Raw genomic sequence first — 16,353 nt, 5'->3', positions numbered from 1 at the left:
TAAAAAAAAAAAAAAAAAAAAAAGATAGAACATTTCCAAGCCCTCCTTCCAAAAAAATTAACAAAAAGGGCAGGGAATCATTTGAGATTGTTAGAAACCAGGATTGTGATGATGATGATGATATTGATTCTGAAGTCATGATCATGAAACATTACCGGATGAGTCATGGTTTCCTCAGTTGTCCGGTTGTGAACCATTATCTTCCTGTTTCTCAGTCTCTGAACTTGGACTCTCTGCATCAGTTTTACCATTGGACAAGGCTGTTGAATCACAGTCCTGCACTTCAGACTTGTCAGAGATATCTTCGTCTTGTTTCTCAATCTCTGAGCTGTGACTCTCTGCAGTAGGTTTATTACCATTGGCAATGACGGTTGATTCAGAGCCGCTAAGTTGTGATGAGCCCTGCACTTCTGTCTTGTCCGAGCTATCGTCATGTTTCTCAACCTCTGAGCTGTGATTATCTGCAGCAGGTTTATCACCATTGGAGATGGCAGTTGAATCAGAGCCGCTTAGTTGTGATGACTCCTGCACTTCAGACTTGTCTGATATATCTTCGTCTTGTTTCTCAACCTCTGAGCTGTTATTTTCCGAACCAGGTTTATCACCATTGGAGATGGCAGTTGAGTCAGAGCGGCTTGGTGGTGTTGAGCTCCTCGGTTGAGTTGAGACAGGCGAAGATGGGTGATCATACTTACAGTTTGGTCCATACTTGCAGAAACCGTATGCCTTGAAGTTACCACATGCAGGTTGTCCCTAAACACACAGCAAACGCAGAGTAATTAGTGTGACCAGAAACTCATATAAGAGCGTAGTGAAACAATGACAAGAGACTTACTGGTCTAGCTGGAAGAAGAACAATATGGTGTGAGAGATTTGGTGGTGACTGTAACATTCTTTCTTTCGGATGACTGTATTTGCAATCATCTCCATATTTACACGTCCCGGTGTTCATAAAAAACCTACATTCAGCTCTTTCAGAACTTGAGTCAGGCTGAGTTTTCACATTATAAATAGGGTTAGATCCTGCCTACACCAAAGGAAAAGAAACAAGATCTTTCAGATTAAGACTTTCTTTTGTTAGAAGTAGAATCTCTATCTATATATTGTTAAGCCTCTACTTGAGCAACAAGAAAAGATAGTTAAAACTTACCATGTAAGGCGACCAGCCTTGAGGAGGTGCAAACATGAAGGGCATATAGGCCTGAGGGTGAGGAACTTGAGGAGGTGGCATAACTCCATACGTTGCAGGAGGCAAAGACATCATCGAATAAGGAAAGCTAGACATTCCATGTGTAGTAGATTGGCCGTTATGAGGCTGAGGATGAGGATGATGGAATTTGCAGGCAACGCCGAATTTACACATTCCTGTCTGCATGTAATATGGGCATGACTTCTCACCCTGGGAGAGACAAGAAAAAAACATATAAAAACAATGCAACTGGTGATAAAAAAATGTAATAATAACCAGACGTAAGTAGTCTCACCTGTCGCATAGGATAGCCTAGAACATTAAACAGCACCGGTTCAGCACCGTTCCTGTCTTTAGGGTGGTGATATTTGCACGTTGAGCCATACTTACACGCGCCGGTCTTCAAATAATACTGCAGAGAAAATAGCATATAAAAAAGGAATGTATTCGTTACAATGCATTCACTCTAAACTTATTAGATCAATGCAAGATTACACAATGAGATAATGAGTATAATGTAAGCAGGGCACCTCACAGTCTGGCTGACCAATCCTCTCAGGCAGTTCGTCTCTTTGATATAAGACAGCCTGCGAACAAAAAATTATTACAAACTGTAAAGCTAAGAGTAACGGATACTGTAAGCAGGGAAGAGTCAGCTCGACAGAGTTAAGAGTATCTCAAACCTGTGGAACAAGAGAAAGAGGATGATTGTAACGACAGCTGTTTCCGTAGCCACACTGCCCAGTTCTCAGAAAGAACTGGCAATCTCGCTCACCGGGACGATCAGGATACGGACTTGGACTTGATTGCTCCATGTTCTCTTCATTAACTTTCACCCTCGTCAAGGTATCTAAAACACCATAACACAAAAGGACACAAGACATGAGCAATCATATAAAACTTAATTCAATATATAAAGAGCCCACTAGCTAAAAGCTAAATAAGACAATGTCAAACGTTCAGAGACCAATCAGAATCTAAACTCAACGATTTTGAACGTGATCTCCGACAAGACGAATCCAAAAAAGACAGAGGCTTTAAACGATCAAAAGTAAAAAATAAAATTCATATGATCTTCAAACACATTACGGAAAGAAACCGTTTTTATTGGATCACTAATAAGAAAAATAAAAAAAAAGACAGTAACTACCTTCAATTTTGTCGGAAGATCGAACCGACTCAGTTGAGTTCTGAGTTTCTGACATGGCTCGTTATAACACAACACACAAAAGATAAAAAAAACCCTTGTTCGTCTCTTATACAGAGAGTGTGTTAAGTAGAGACGATGATCACAATGATCTAATAAAGGAGAAAAAGTCTGTGATTATTAAAATAAGGAAATAGATTTGTTCCTTTTCTCCGATGAAAGATCAAACGAAGGAGAAGAACAAATGTTAAAACTGAAAAAACGATCTTCTTAGTTTTCCTTTTCTTTTCCCAGAATCTGAGATTTTTGTGGGAAAAATTTCGGATCTTCCTTTTTTGTTTTTTTTTTTTGCCTTTTTTCTCTCACAATGTTTCAATGTGAAAACAATTTATTTGGGATTTATAGAAATAAATTAAATAAACAGAGCTGAGTAATGTCTTTTGCCCCCTCGTGTACGGACTAATAAATTCTGCCGGTCCATTCGAAATGACGATCATACCCCTGCGTCTTCATCAGCTCGTTTACGCGTGATTTAATCTTTAATCTCGCGGTTTGATCTCATCCGTTGGATGCGAACATTGTGGGACCCGTGCTGTTCTCTTTTTAACTTTCCGAACTTAATTGATAAAACTTCAATGTTCTTTGTTTCTCTAAACCAGCAATCAAATAAAAATAAAGTAAATAAATTATAAATTAATAAATATTACTAAATACTATACCGTATTTTTCAATCATAACTTTTTTTCATTATTTTTTTAGATATCCCTTCTATTCAATAATATAGCATGTATAAATAGTTTTTTTTGTTCTATTTTATAAAATGACACAGTTTGAATGTATGATTAAATTTATTTGACATTTATGATTATTAATATTTATACTTTATTATTATTTATACTAATACTTTATGATGATATAAATTGCATTAATTAAAAATGAAATGGTATCTTTAATGTACAAAAATCAAAAATATGATTAATACATTTCTTGAATTATAAAATTTTAAAACATATAATGGAACATGAGAAAAGGAGTAAGTAGTAAGTAACACATTATATATTCTTATAAATCAATTTCCTGATAGCCATAGTTTTAGGCTTTTAGCAGTATATTTGATCATTTATATATCAAATTAATTTAATATATAAATTTAAAAACACTTAATGTTAAACAAAAAAATAGTAGCAGTTATATTTTATACCATTTAATAGTATTTTCTGGATATTTATTTAGCAGCATATTATTACCACTTATTGAAATATAATTATAGGTTATCTCTGTTATATTCCCACAAAAACGGTTATTGTTTATATTTAGGTTTCTATTTTTCGTCCTTATTAATGAATTTTATCTAGGCGAGTAAGTAAATATGATAATATTGATTTTTTTTTTTTGCAGTTTGTTAACATTTAATATGCAATCACACCTAAACCGAAGGCAGTTAATTATTCCCGTATCACACCCCAATGGCAGTGCTTTGTGTGCGTGGGTCCTTTTATTAATTGTATGTCTACTTCCTAATACTACTATACAAATATCAACTACTAGAAACATTGGCAGATTTGAAGGTAGTGGTGTTTTGTTGATGGTTTTCAGGTTCATCCATACTGGGTGTTTAGACCAAAAGAAAAACTAGAGAAAAATAATTGGGTGTTGTAAAAAAAATGATGGGTGCTTTCGTCATTTTAGTCTGGAGTAAGCGGAAAATGGAAGCGTGAGCCACATGGTGTTTTATTCAATTGAGAAAAGTAAAATGCATATAAGATTAAGGAAGCTTTATTTAGAAAATTGTGACTTATATAAAATTCTTTGGTACGCTAATCTGTGATTTGGGACAGTTTCTTTCAGATGTATACCACGCTAAGTACTTCTTTCTTACAGTATTTTGTAGCTGCCTAATGCCCATGTATATTCAACACTTTAATAGTATTCGGTTTAAGTACGATTGTGATTACAAATGCAACCGTACTAAGCTATGAAGAAGTATCATCATAAACATATATAATAACAAGGTATTATGTATAACCAAATATATAACTAGTTATGAAAGAATAATCAAACAAAAGAAGTAAAACTTGATGATTATGCCATTTTTTCTCTTTCGATCTAATGTGATTTTTATTCTTGGCTATCATTTATACAATGAAATTTCAGAATATAAATATCAAATTTTCGGTTGCAATAAACTTGTCATTTTCCAATTTATATTTAGCTATATTTTTTTATTAAATATCCAATTTACTGATTCTTTCCATATTATTTTTTTGAAACTATTAGTATAAAAAAAAGAAACTATTAGTATAATTGTTAAAATTGTCATTTTCCAGCTCAGATAAAAAAAATAAGAACAAATATAGTTAATATTGTCGGGCGTGGTTTTCCGTTTATCAGGATGGTGGAAACATGTGAACAAATCTTGTCACACTTGTTTCATGAGCAAGATGGGTTAAAATTGGTTTCCCACAAAGACTAACACTTGATCGACAACTTTCAAGGTTAGACTTGTACAAAAGCCTACTTCTTATTAAACCAACCAGAAAAAAAAAATTAAATGCACTCGTAAATGGTCCTAGAATTTTTATTTTACTTTACACTCCTCTCTTCTTGTTTGGGGCAAGTTTCAGTTTTTCTTTAAAAATAAAAAATAAAAGAAGAAAAAAGGATAGAAACCAACGATAAACGACTAAAAAGGTAACAACGATAGAATTAAAGCAATTGGTAAAATAAATAAATAAATAATGACAACTGTTTGGCAGAAAAATCTATCAAGAAGCCTTTTGCTGTATTCTGTCATTTTTAACTGATATATAGGACAAGTGTAGACTATAGGTTCAGAATTACACTACAAGTGTAATTTTTAAAGTAATTTAATAAGCTTCGAATGGGGAAGCCGAAGCTTTAAAAAATGCACATGAAACATAAAAAGCAATTCAAACAGAATAAATACAGACCAAATACTTATGAAGTATGATTATTTATAGATAGTTAATAATTCATTGGTTAATACCTACCTAATTCAGACCCTTGTTTTTTTGTAATCAGAACATGACCAATTTTGGTTTTTAAAATAGATGAATGATTAATAAGAAAACATTACATTTTTGAACATAAAGAAAATGTTACATTTCTTTTATTATTTTAAATACTGTTATTTTAATGATATTAATATAGTTGAGAAGAAATTTCAATTTTGAAAACCCTTTGTCAAAGAAAAACAAACAAACTACAATAACACAGATTATTACAAATTAAAAAGCAAGAATCAGTTTAGTCAAACCGGCTTTAGAAATATTCGAGGGACAAAAACGCAGACAAGATTCGTAAATAGTTCAAAGAAAACTAGAAAAACAAACACAGCCTTTATGACAAAGGCAAGGCTGCTTGACCAAGTTATAGAGGGATAAAACGGTAAAAAGAAGGATTGATTCAAACACAAGAAATCTCCTGCATCGCAGTTTAGCAGAGCAGGTAGGACCCACATGTCGAAGAAAAGTAGAAAACGGTGGAAGAGCTGGTCTTGTGACAGCGTCATGATACTACCCGTCAAATAGTTCTGATGGCGATTGTCTGTGGTTAAGTCCACTTCATACGTGCACGTCGGTTTATTAGACCGGTTGGACCGCTTAAGGTGTGACTTTAACGTCAAGTGTTTTCGCACTTTTTCTGGTAGAGAAACACTCTCTTTCTTTTACAAGTATTTATTTTTCTTCAAAATAAAAAAGAAATGTAGCATTTTTTACTTGGAAAATGATCTTTACTCAAATACATTAAAACCATCTGAAAACCTTAATCCAAGAACAACTCCTAAATTACAAAGAGGGATGCTCTAATGCTTTAAACTCTTAAAACATTCTTTATTTCAACAGTTGCTTTTAGTTGTGTTACTGATTCATAAATAATATCCCAAGGTAGGTTGGCAAAAAAGAAAACAGAAGAACCATTTTCTTAGATTTTAGGGTCATTAATTAAAAGTATTACAGGTTAGGGTTTTAGATTGATGGTAAGTAGAAAATTTAGACATTATTTATCTTATTTTCAAGTTAGCGGTTTAGAATTTGGAGCTACAATTAATATTATTCTGTTAATTTTGTTTTAAAAACTTAAACTGAGTTTTTGTATATTCCCAAAGATTAAGGAGGGGTTATGGGGCAAATAATTCTAGAGGAATTATTAAATTTTGAGATTCCATTGTTATTGGTTTGTGAATTTTTAGAATCTAAATAGAATCCATTATTATTGGAGTGATGATTTTTAAATTCCACTCAAAATCCTTTGTTATTGGAAAAGTTTAGTTTATTTTAGGATTCTATTAAAATCTATTGTTATTGGGATGTAAATTTTCTTTGTTTTTACTCATAGTACTCAATTTTGAGAATATCATCTATACCCATAAGATTTTGGGGTTTTTGCCAAAACTAACCCACAACTTGATTTTAATCCCAAACCTATACCCAAACTTGAATCAAATGCAAAACTAACCTAAAAGTCTAGTGAAATTACAGCTCAACCCCTTGTGACCAAACAAAAAAATAGAAGCCATTTTTACGAATATATCCCCAGTAAATCGTCTGAGTCGTCTGAGATGTTGGAAGTCGTCTGGACGACTGAAGTTTAAGTCGTCTGGTACCAGTTTATTTTAAAAATAATTTATAAATCTTGTAAAAAAATATTTTGATGCGTGAAAAATAAAAATCAAGTAATTATAAACAGTTTTAAGTGATATAAATTAAGATATGATAAAATTGATTTGTTTTGAAGATAGATGAGTGGAAGTAGTGAATCATGAAATACTTTGGTTTAGGAGTTTGGCAAACATATGTTGTAGTATTGTATGTATTGTTAGGGTTAGATTTTGGAAAACTAAAATGTTTTTTTCAAAAATTAGTTTTCACCTATATGTGTTTATTTATGTGTATAGTAAACACTTTTCAAGTTTGATTTGATTTTATGAAGTCTTAATTATCTAATTAAAGACTTCATAAAATCAAATCAAACTTGAAAAGTGTTTACTATACACATAAATAAACACATATAGGTGAAAACTAATTTTTGAAAAAAACATTTTAGTTTTCCAAAATCTAACCCTAACAAAACATACAATACTACAACATATGTTTGCCAAACTCCTAAACCAAAGTATTTCATGATTCACTACTTCCACTCATCTATCTTCAAAACAAATCAATTTTATCATATCTTAATTTATATCACTTAAAACTGTTTATAATTACTTGATTTTTATTTTTCACGCATCAAAATATATTTTTACAAGATTTATAAATTATTTTTAAAATAAACCGGTACCAGACGACTTACACTTCAGTCGTCCAGACGACTTCCAACATCTCAGACGACTCAGACGATTTACTGGGGATATATTCGTAAAAATGGCTTCTGTTTTTTGTTTGGTCACAAGGGGCTAAGCTGTAATTTCACTAGGCTTTTAGATAAGACATGGCTGATTTTTGTTTCTCCGACTGATTTAGTGATCATGAGCTGGCTGAGTTATTTAATCTACAGCTGACTTATTGGAGGTATTATGGCTGGTTTTCGTATTTTCAGCCGTAATGAGCTTGATTAACAGTAAACTCAGCTTAATTACAGCTGACCTATTAGCAAAAGATTAATTACTAGAATATCATTCATTTGACGGCTAAGTTATTTGAAAATACAGCAGGCTTAATGTTTTCCAGTCTAGTTTCTACTGATTTATTAGCGAAAGATTAATTAATGATATAGTATTCACCCTGCGAATGACTTACATTTGTAGTTATGGCTGATTTATTAAGGTGAGTTATAAGTTCGTTTTGTTGCTGCCTTACCGATTTTCCATGTCATCAAAATTTATTTTCCAAGTCATTATTAATATTACGACAGTCAAAATTAGGGTTTATGTTAAAGACGTCGTGTCTTGTTCTTCATCTTCATCTTCTTCTTCATCATCATCTTTTTCTTCTTCTTCTTCTTCATCTACCTTCTTCTTTTGATACCCATACCTGATATTTTGAAATATCTTCTTCATTTACTTTTATTTTCTCATTTTTATTATTTTCATTCATCTATTTCTGAAATCTTATGAATCCGGTAATTATTGTTTTCGCGACGACAAAGACATAAAATTGAGCTAGTTAAAAGGAAGGCGGAGAAACAAAGTAGGCAGAGAAGACGAAGTTGACGAAGAAGATGACAAATTTAAAAGCCGTTTTGATATGTTCGACGAATCGAACGATGCCTTATCTGAAGATGATAAATTCAGTTTATACAATGAGTCTCCAACACAAGACAAGGATTCACCAAGGCTACCTCATAAGAAGAGACCTCACAACATTTTGATGACTGGATCGAAAAGGAATCCATAGGTTAAGGTTGGAGTTATGTCAACGAATTGGATGAAATATCAGTTACTAATTCGTATTTTGGCTTAGTTATGTATAAAAAATGCATGAGTTATAACAACGAATTGGCTGAGTTATCAGTGACTAAAATTAATGTTTCGGTTGAGTTATGTATAATTATTGATGAGTTATGCTAACGAATTGGCTTAGTTATCAGTGACTAATTCATGTTGCTAACTTACTAGACGGGCATAGAGATTGTCGTCAGTATAGTGTCTCGAGATTAGCAAAAGTTATGTCTGATTATGTACAGATTCACACGCCTAGTAAAGGGAGCAATAATAATTGCACTTACACATGAGTTATATTTGCAATTAATACACCAATATAAATTATATTTACAACTGTCTAATTTGTGATTTCGATGAGAATGATAATCAATAGTCATAAGAATAACTAATTCGGCTGAGTTATGTATAAGAAATGCATGAGTTATGCCAACGAATTGGCTGAGTTATCAGTGACTAAAATTAATGTTTCGGTTGAGTTATGTATAATTATTGATGAGTTATGCTAACGAATTGGCTTAGTTATCAGTGACTAATTCATGTTGCTAACTTACTAGACGGGCATAGAGATTGTCGTCAGTATAGTGTCTCGAGATTAGCAAAAGTTATGTCTGATTATGTACAGATTCACACGCCTAGTAAAGGGAGCAATAATAATTGCACTTACACATGAGTTATATTTGCAATTAATACACCAATATAAATTATATTTACAACTGTCTAATTTGTGATTTAATGAAATAGTATATAAATCACAACTTTAACATAATACAATTCAAAACTTAAAAAAAATAGAAAAAAATATTAAAAATTTAAAATAAAAATTGTAAAAATAGTTTTAAAAAGCACTTTCGAATTTAAAAAAAAACATTTCAAAAAGAACAATTCAAATTTTTTTTTACAAAAATTCAAATTTAAAACATATATTTCGAAATTATATAAAAAAAATATTTTTTATTATTTATATATCTATAAAGTAGGAAGTAGAAATTAACTATATCTACATTTCAAAAATATTTTATTATTATTTATATATCTATATTATTTATATATTTATATTATCTATAAATTTTTTGGTCATTTTATTTCTTGAGATCTTTTTTGCGACAAATTTTTTTAAAAAAATTGTTTAAGAATTATCTTAATTGAAATGATTTTCTTTTCTTTTTTTTCTACCACCATTAATTTCTTACTTGAAAAGTTAATAACAATCAATAGAATTCTATGCACAAAAAGTAATGAAAATCTATGTAAAAATATTTGATAAAATTTATTAAATCTAGTTAACTTGAAAAATCCTCTTAACTATTAAAATCATCAAATTTCACGGAAAAAATTCATATGTTCTAATAACCCCCTAATACTATATTCATAACTCTAGATAAAAATAAAAATAAACCGAATTTTAACGCGAAGCTTGTAAACCGCTGTTTTAAGGAAATCAACAAAAAACGGTAAACACTGTGTCCTTCAGTAAGCAAGCACACTTGGGCTACGAATAATAGTAATAATCCTACGAGCCTCTTTTGAAAACAAAATCTACGAGAGGGCTCTTCCTTCTCCATACTCCTATTAAGACTGTACGCTAGATGATGGCTGCGTATATGCAAAACGATAAGCTTCCTCCAAAGAGAGTTCATTAGGCTTGAGACTAGAGAGTAAGCAGAACTACGTCTACTTATATTTATTTATTTACTCAGCAGAAGAACATGTTGCTTTCGACTCTCTCGTGCAAACGCGGAAGCTCCGGGACTTTCTCTTCCGATATATCTTCAAACTTTGTGAACTGCGCAAATTGAGCTGCTGCGAGATGAGCGTATCTAACTGGAGCCACTGAAAACAAACACACAAAGAGAGAGGACACAGCGAATATTGAGAAGCAATTCGAAGATAAAAAATAGAAGAGCGTTTGATTAGGAAAGTGTGTTACCAATTGAGGTTGCAGTCGTGCTCCGCTGGTTGCTGGACCGATGATAAAAGAAGATGTTAATAATAGTAAAATGGAATTAGTAATGCAGATGAGGGAGTAGAGAGACTTACACATAGGAGAGAGAATGGATGAGGTTCTGCAACTCATCGGGAGAGAAACCAATCTCATCCAGCAAGACATGATAGTGAGCCGGTCTTGAAGTTCCCTGAGAGATCGCCAAGGTGAAACATAAACATATGCAGCGAGCAGTGAAACTCTTAAAAGATTAAAAAAGTCTAAACTTACTATTATCCCTGCATGAGCACACATGTAAAAATCGTAGTTGGTCGGATGTACAATCTTGGTGTCCACTACGGTTCCTGACAAACAGAGGTGTCTTTTTCTATGAAGAAAGAGTTCTGAAACCAAATTTGAAATCGTAGTGTGACTGATGCAGAAGATAAAAAAAAAAAATATCCGCTTTACCTGCAGGAACATTTTCATGACCCTTAGCTTGGAACAACTTGGTGTGGTGTCTTTTCTGAGCCACGATGACAGTGAATTTCGGCACATCGGTTTCACCAAGACGTTGATACGCCTGCATCATGTTCAATAAGCAAACTGTTCAGTATAATACTTTCACTAGACACATTTGAAAACATAATTTGATAAAAGCCAGAACCGGACAAGGAGCTTTGAAACATGACCTTTATAATCTGATCCACCTCAATGTTCAAGACTTGGTTGAACTGTGATTCACTTACTCCATCCCTAACAAACATGCACATGATTGTGTAAGAACAAAACTTTTGGATACTGGAAGTTAAACGTTGAAGATAAACTAGTATACCTGAATATGATAATCTGCTTAGGCTTTCGAGCGTTGCTTGTCTTGAAAAATTCCACAAACAATTCGCTTTTGGCAACATAGTCATAGAGAAAGAGAAGACACTTGAATATCTTTTGATAACTGGTTGCTTCTTGATTTAACAAAAAAAAAAAAAAAATAGAGCTGACTAAATAGCATTCACATACTTCATGATACCGTTGTCTCCGTTCACAGGGTCCTCGACTGGTTGGAAGAGCGAATCAATCATCTCCAGTTTTGGTGACTGAGTTCTCACAGCTGCCCTGTACCTTGAGATCAAGGGCCAGTTTTTTGAACCAACAACCTTGCAGCACAGATCGAGACATGAAGAAGAGCAATCAAGATCCTAAGAGAACCAGACACAATGGGCAAACAAAGGACAAGAAAAGTAAGAATGCTGCAATACCGCTGCAACTGAAGGAACATCCGCACGACCTGGAGACCCATGAGATACATCCATACCCAAGATTAAGGTGGGTATTTTGTTAATCAATGGGACGTTGGAAGAGCACTCTATTCCCAACAGAGAATTTATGCCGCCAAGCTATATTAAGACAGTAAAAGAAGTAAACTTACGGAGAACACTACAGCATAGGGTTCTAGCTTAGGTGGTGATATACCTTAGAATTTATCTTCAGAAGTACATTGGTGAGATATTGGTCATTGATCTTGGTAGGGCAGATGCATTGTGTGTTGATCCCTGCTTCAGTGAGACAAACCTTCTTCCAGGGACCTTTGTAGTTGGCAAAGAAGAGTTTAACAAGAGAGTTGAAACTTAAAATTCACACAGTAAAGGTGAGATGATACCATAGATATCTGAGTTCTTCCGTTCTGGCAAGACACAGAGAATGAAATGAGGAGGATCGATTGGAAATTTCGACTTCATCTTTGCAATCATTTTCTCTACCCTTTTAACAGCACTCAAGTTTTTAGACTGGGGTTCCTCTTCAACTAGTGCAAAAGGTCGATCAATTTCCTACATGGTTAAACAAACCAAAAGTCAGACTCTGTAAATGACCAAATATCGTTCAACACTACCCACTACTCGAAAATGGAGACAGTATTTGCGGAACCTACAATGCCTTTCCTCATGCCACAGCTTATGAGCTCACGGGAAATGTGACTACTGTCGCATGGAAAAGAGAAGTTGACTACAGCCCAGTTCTTAATAGCCCTTGGTTCTAGAAGCATCTGCAAGGCAAGAAACGAGGGGTCAAATAGAAAAGGAGAAAGTGCTAAAACGAGAATAACAAGTCCAATCAAAACCATAGAAAGATAAGAACCCCTGCCAATCCACAAGTATGTATATATGATGAACGAAAATCTTAGCAGACATCTACCTTCTTGTTAAAGTTCCAGCGTCCGTTGCTAGGTAAAAAATCCTCATTCTTTCCAAACTTCAGCTGTAATATATACAAACAAAACAACATGGGTGTAAATATATTAAACAAATCACTAGAGCATACCTTTCTATGCACAAAAAAAATCATAAATAGTTTTACCGTTGGGGGATTTAGAACCCGGCCTTCAGCTAGAGTCATTTGTTTTTCAATAGATATGCCGCTTCCGGCTAAAAACGGATCTTTATCATAGCAGTAGGTGTGCATTGCCTGCAATCTACAGCCATTAGCAATGATTTTACCATCCAAAATAGATAAAGATAAAAACTAAGCTCACATCATTGAGTGCTTTAATTCTCTCTAGGGGCTTTTGTCTTGACTTTTCAACAAGTAAAGCTCTTTGCCTCACTGACAATGCTTTTGTGTAACGTTGCAGAGATACAAGATTACAGAACTGCAAGAAAACGAAAAGAATTTGTCAAACTGAAATATACAAAAAAAAAACAGTAGTGTATAAGACTAACCAAACTTATCTAAATGAATGAAGGTGCATACCTCAAGTGGAAGATAGTTGGGGCGATCTGGCTTGCCGACATCAAGGCATGGCAAGTACGCAGAATAAGTTGGCTCTGTGTAAGTTTGCTTAAAATACTCGTACACGGTAATCTCTTTGGTCTGTCCTTCACACTCACCATCTTTAATTTTCATTGAAAATCTAGGAAACGATGAAGAGAGTCAAACAAAGGCTGAAAAGAGGATACATTTTTATATGAAAGAACAGGTCATGGGGAACATACAGTTGCTGATTGCACGGTTTCGCACTTAGACCTATAATTTTGAATTCCATGTTACGGTGTGATGCCTTTACCCTCAGATGTTTGAGCATTTTGCTGGCCTGCCATAGTTCAGTGAGAAATAAGATTCAAATTAAAAGCAACCTGGCATGTTCTCAGTTATTGCATTGTAAAACCAAAACTACCTTAATCCAGTCGATCTGTCTAGGCAGCTCAACATTCTGATTGGCTTTCAGAAATTCGATAACTGGACCTGGTTTTAAGATCATAGTTGTTGACACGTCTGCAAACCATTGCAAAACGAAAACAGTTTTGAGAATCAGTGAAACTATCAATGATAAAGAAAAAGTTCATGAAACATTGAGATGAGAAGAAAAGTTACCAATGTTAAGCGAGAGTCCTCCATGGGTTGGACGAAAACTGGAGTGGAAACCTCGAATACCTATCACGCCTCCACCAACATCAACAGAGTTCATATCGTTATGGAAAAATGCCTGCCTGACTAACAGGCATCCTCTGCATAGCAAATGGTTATACAGTAAGCATCTATCATGGTCACAAGCTGTAAATAACTGTACATCTATTATATATACCAACAAAATGAAAATATGAAGATAATCTTGGTCCATTAGAATGTAAAAAGCATCTTTTTCCACGAAAACATATAAAGCACATGCAAACAGATAGAATAATGCACCTTTCAGCTGCTTGCTGCCTCAGTACAATGTCAAGCACTCTAATTGCATCCTGAGTGCTATTATCTGATGTATCAACTCCTCTCTGAGCGACAAGAACACTCTTCAAGGGTATTTCTGCAGAGAAACGAATTTGAACCCTGTAACATCTTGGCAGGAAAGAGCGCTTTGATCTCTTGCAAGCATCAGAGACGCCACAGTCGCTAGAATATTAACAAGGCCGCTTTTAGCAAAACCCGTCTATAAGGTCAAAATATAAATCCAGATAAGAGGAGAGGACCATACCGTTTTGAAAAAGAAGCTTCCAAGATGACTTGAAAGTCAAAGTCGTTCTGTGGCAGAGGACCAACGGTATACAAAGTCTTGTCTCCATCAAAGGCCAACCTTTTACCATCAAGATCAGAAGAGTAAGTCTTGTAAAGCTGGTCAATAAGCTTTCTGCTTATACCCTTCCCTTGGACATTCTCACCGTCTTCTGTGGTGATACTAACCTGCAAAAAAAGGCATGGGCTTGTCACACATCTCATACACTGCTGATAAACAGAATACAGAAAACAAATCTTACAGTGTACTGGTAGAAAACAACATCCGGCTGTCCAACAGAGACATTGAAGTGATTGGTGCACAACTGTATTCTCTTGCCTGTGCTTCCAACCCCAAGCCTAGCTGTGACCGCATAATCCCGACGGATCGGTTCTTCTGGCGTTACAGGCATCTTTCTTGGGAAGAATAATCTGCAAGAGAGATAAAAGTGGAGGTTAGCATCATAGATAGATAAGCTGCAAGCAATGCATTCCTAGATCTGTGATAAAAATTGTTCCTTTTAAGGTCGGATTCAATAATTCATTGAGCAAACATATGCGGCATGCAAAGGTGTTTGTTTCTCAAGGATAAAAGAGTAAAACCCTAGCTCTAAATAATCAACAGCCAGCGAAATTTTTCCTGAGGAGAGAAATCACGAGCGGAAACACGAAACATCTCATCTCTCTCCGGGACAACGGAATCGTTCGGAGAGAAAGTGGAAAATGTCGAGTGAGTAAAGAGTGGTGTCTCTACCTTGGAAGAATCAGGAAGGCGGTTACTAGGGTTTCGCTGAAACGAGGAGCACTGTGTTGGACTATAGAAAAGAGGGATTAGCTCATTTCTTCCGCTTCGTCAGCTCTCTCAGGTTTTTTCCCCAGAAAAAGGCAAAACAATGGAGGGAACTGTCTCGCCGCGTGACGGAAAAATAAATTAAACTAATAATACCATTTTCGGGTAATTTAATGGCACGATTAAACCGTTCCCTGTACCAAAATTCTTAATTTATGATTTGACATTTTTTTTTTACACTTTTCATCTAAGAGACGGCTTTTATATCTTTAAGAGACGGTTTTTAACTTTTCTTAGATTAAATCGGTTAATGATGGTATAATATGTCCCAGATAAAAATTTCAGAATTGAGATCAGTAAAAAAGAACCAAACTTGTATTTGACCAATTTGAATTGAAAGTACGTGTTACACACACACACAAAAAAAAAGAATTGAAAGTATGTCATTTATAATTTTTTTTTAATTGTAGTAATTTTGCAATCTTTCAAAATAAAATTTCTTAAATTAAAATTTAGGAGTGGGTTAATAAATCGAATCTGAAAACTCAAACTGAATTCAATTCAATAAAACTGAATCTAAATCCGACATAAGTATTGAATAGCTCTTGTTTTACGATAGCTTGGGTTATAGGGTTTATTTGAACCAAACCTGAACTTGAATGACTCAAAACCAGAAAAAAAAAAACAAAAACTCAAAAGAAACCTATACCAAAACCGAACTCAATCCCGAATAAGTATCCAAAAGATTCTAAAATTTTGAGTTTTGACATGTTTGATATATAAATTTGTGTATCATTTTGCTTAGATGTCTCACAATCAAAACCCATAACCCAAACTCATCTAATGCCCAAAGTTAGAGTCCACCCAAAAAAAAAAACAAGTTTGAAACTGGGAAGACCAATGAGAATTTATAAAG

The 16,353-nt window shown here is 34.1% G+C and overlaps 2 protein-coding genes across 2 annotated transcripts; both read right to left on the bottom strand.

Annotated features, from left to right (window-relative positions):
• Positions 1-24: 24 nt before the first annotated feature.
• On the bottom strand, positions 25-2,680 carry LOC106332028 (zinc finger CCCH domain-containing protein 26-like). Its single transcript, XM_013770480.1, has 7 exons — positions 2,340-2,680; positions 1,873-2,039; positions 1,720-1,776; positions 1,485-1,601; positions 1,151-1,399; positions 836-1,027; positions 25-753 (listed from the first exon to the last, which is right to left on the bottom strand). The coding sequence occupies exons 1-7, from the start codon at positions 2,392-2,394 to the stop codon at positions 175-177; spliced, it is 1,416 nt and encodes a 471-aa protein (XP_013625934.1). The 5' UTR covers positions 2,395-2,680; the 3' UTR covers positions 25-174.
• Positions 2,681-10,097: 7,417 nt separating this feature from the next.
• Positions 10,098-15,557, bottom strand: LOC106336359 (protein argonaute 6). Its single transcript, XM_013775171.1, has 23 exons — positions 15,402-15,557; positions 14,911-15,079; positions 14,631-14,836; positions 14,348-14,548; positions 14,033-14,166; positions 13,836-13,933; positions 13,654-13,751; positions 13,412-13,571; positions 13,194-13,310; positions 13,019-13,126; positions 12,857-12,919; positions 12,594-12,707; positions 12,324-12,492; positions 12,137-12,249; positions 11,923-12,060; positions 11,684-11,820; positions 11,499-11,564; positions 11,356-11,419; positions 11,135-11,246; positions 10,955-11,028; positions 10,780-10,874; positions 10,670-10,701; positions 10,098-10,572 (listed from the first exon to the last, which is right to left on the bottom strand). The coding sequence occupies exons 2-23, from the start codon at positions 15,058-15,060 to the stop codon at positions 10,436-10,438; spliced, it is 2,586 nt and encodes an 861-aa protein (XP_013630625.1). The 5' UTR covers positions 15,061-15,079; positions 15,402-15,557; the 3' UTR covers positions 10,098-10,435.
• Between the last annotated feature and the right edge of the window lie 796 nt (positions 15,558-16,353).

This window comes from Brassica oleracea, chromosome C3 (assembly GCF_000695525.1).
Source record: "Brassica oleracea var. oleracea cultivar TO1000 chromosome C3, BOL, whole genome shotgun sequence".
Lineage (NCBI taxonomy): Eukaryota > Viridiplantae > Streptophyta > Magnoliopsida > Brassicales > Brassicaceae > Brassica > Brassica oleracea.
Note: the sequence above shows the minus strand (reverse complement) of the source record. Positions and strands in the feature narration are given on the sequence as shown.

Bases quoted from the DNA above. Each gene is read 5' to 3' on its own strand.
- LOC106332028 (XM_013770480.1), bottom strand. From the start codon at position 2,394: ATGTCAGAAACTCAGAACTCAACTGAGTCGGTTCGATCTTCCGACAAA. The intron at 2,040-2,339 runs GTAGTTACTGTC...ATGGTGTTTTAG, and splicing joins ATCTTCCGACAAAATTGAAG to ATACCTTGACGAGGGTGAAA. The intron at 754-835 runs GTAAGTCTCTTG...CTGTGTGTTTAG, and splicing joins TTCTTCTTCCAGCTAGACCA to GGACAACCTGCATGTGGTAA.
- LOC106336359 (XM_013775171.1), bottom strand. From the start codon at position 15,060: ATGCCTGTAACGCCAGAAGAACCGATCCGTCGGGATTATGCGGTCACA. The intron at 13,311-13,411 runs GTATGCACCTTC...GTTTTCTTGCAG, and splicing joins CCAACTATCTTCCACTTGAG to TTCTGTAATCTTGTATCTCT. The intron at 12,920-13,018 runs GTAAAACTATTT...TATATATTACAG, and splicing joins GGGTTCTAAATCCCCCAACG to CTGAAGTTTGGAAAGAATGA.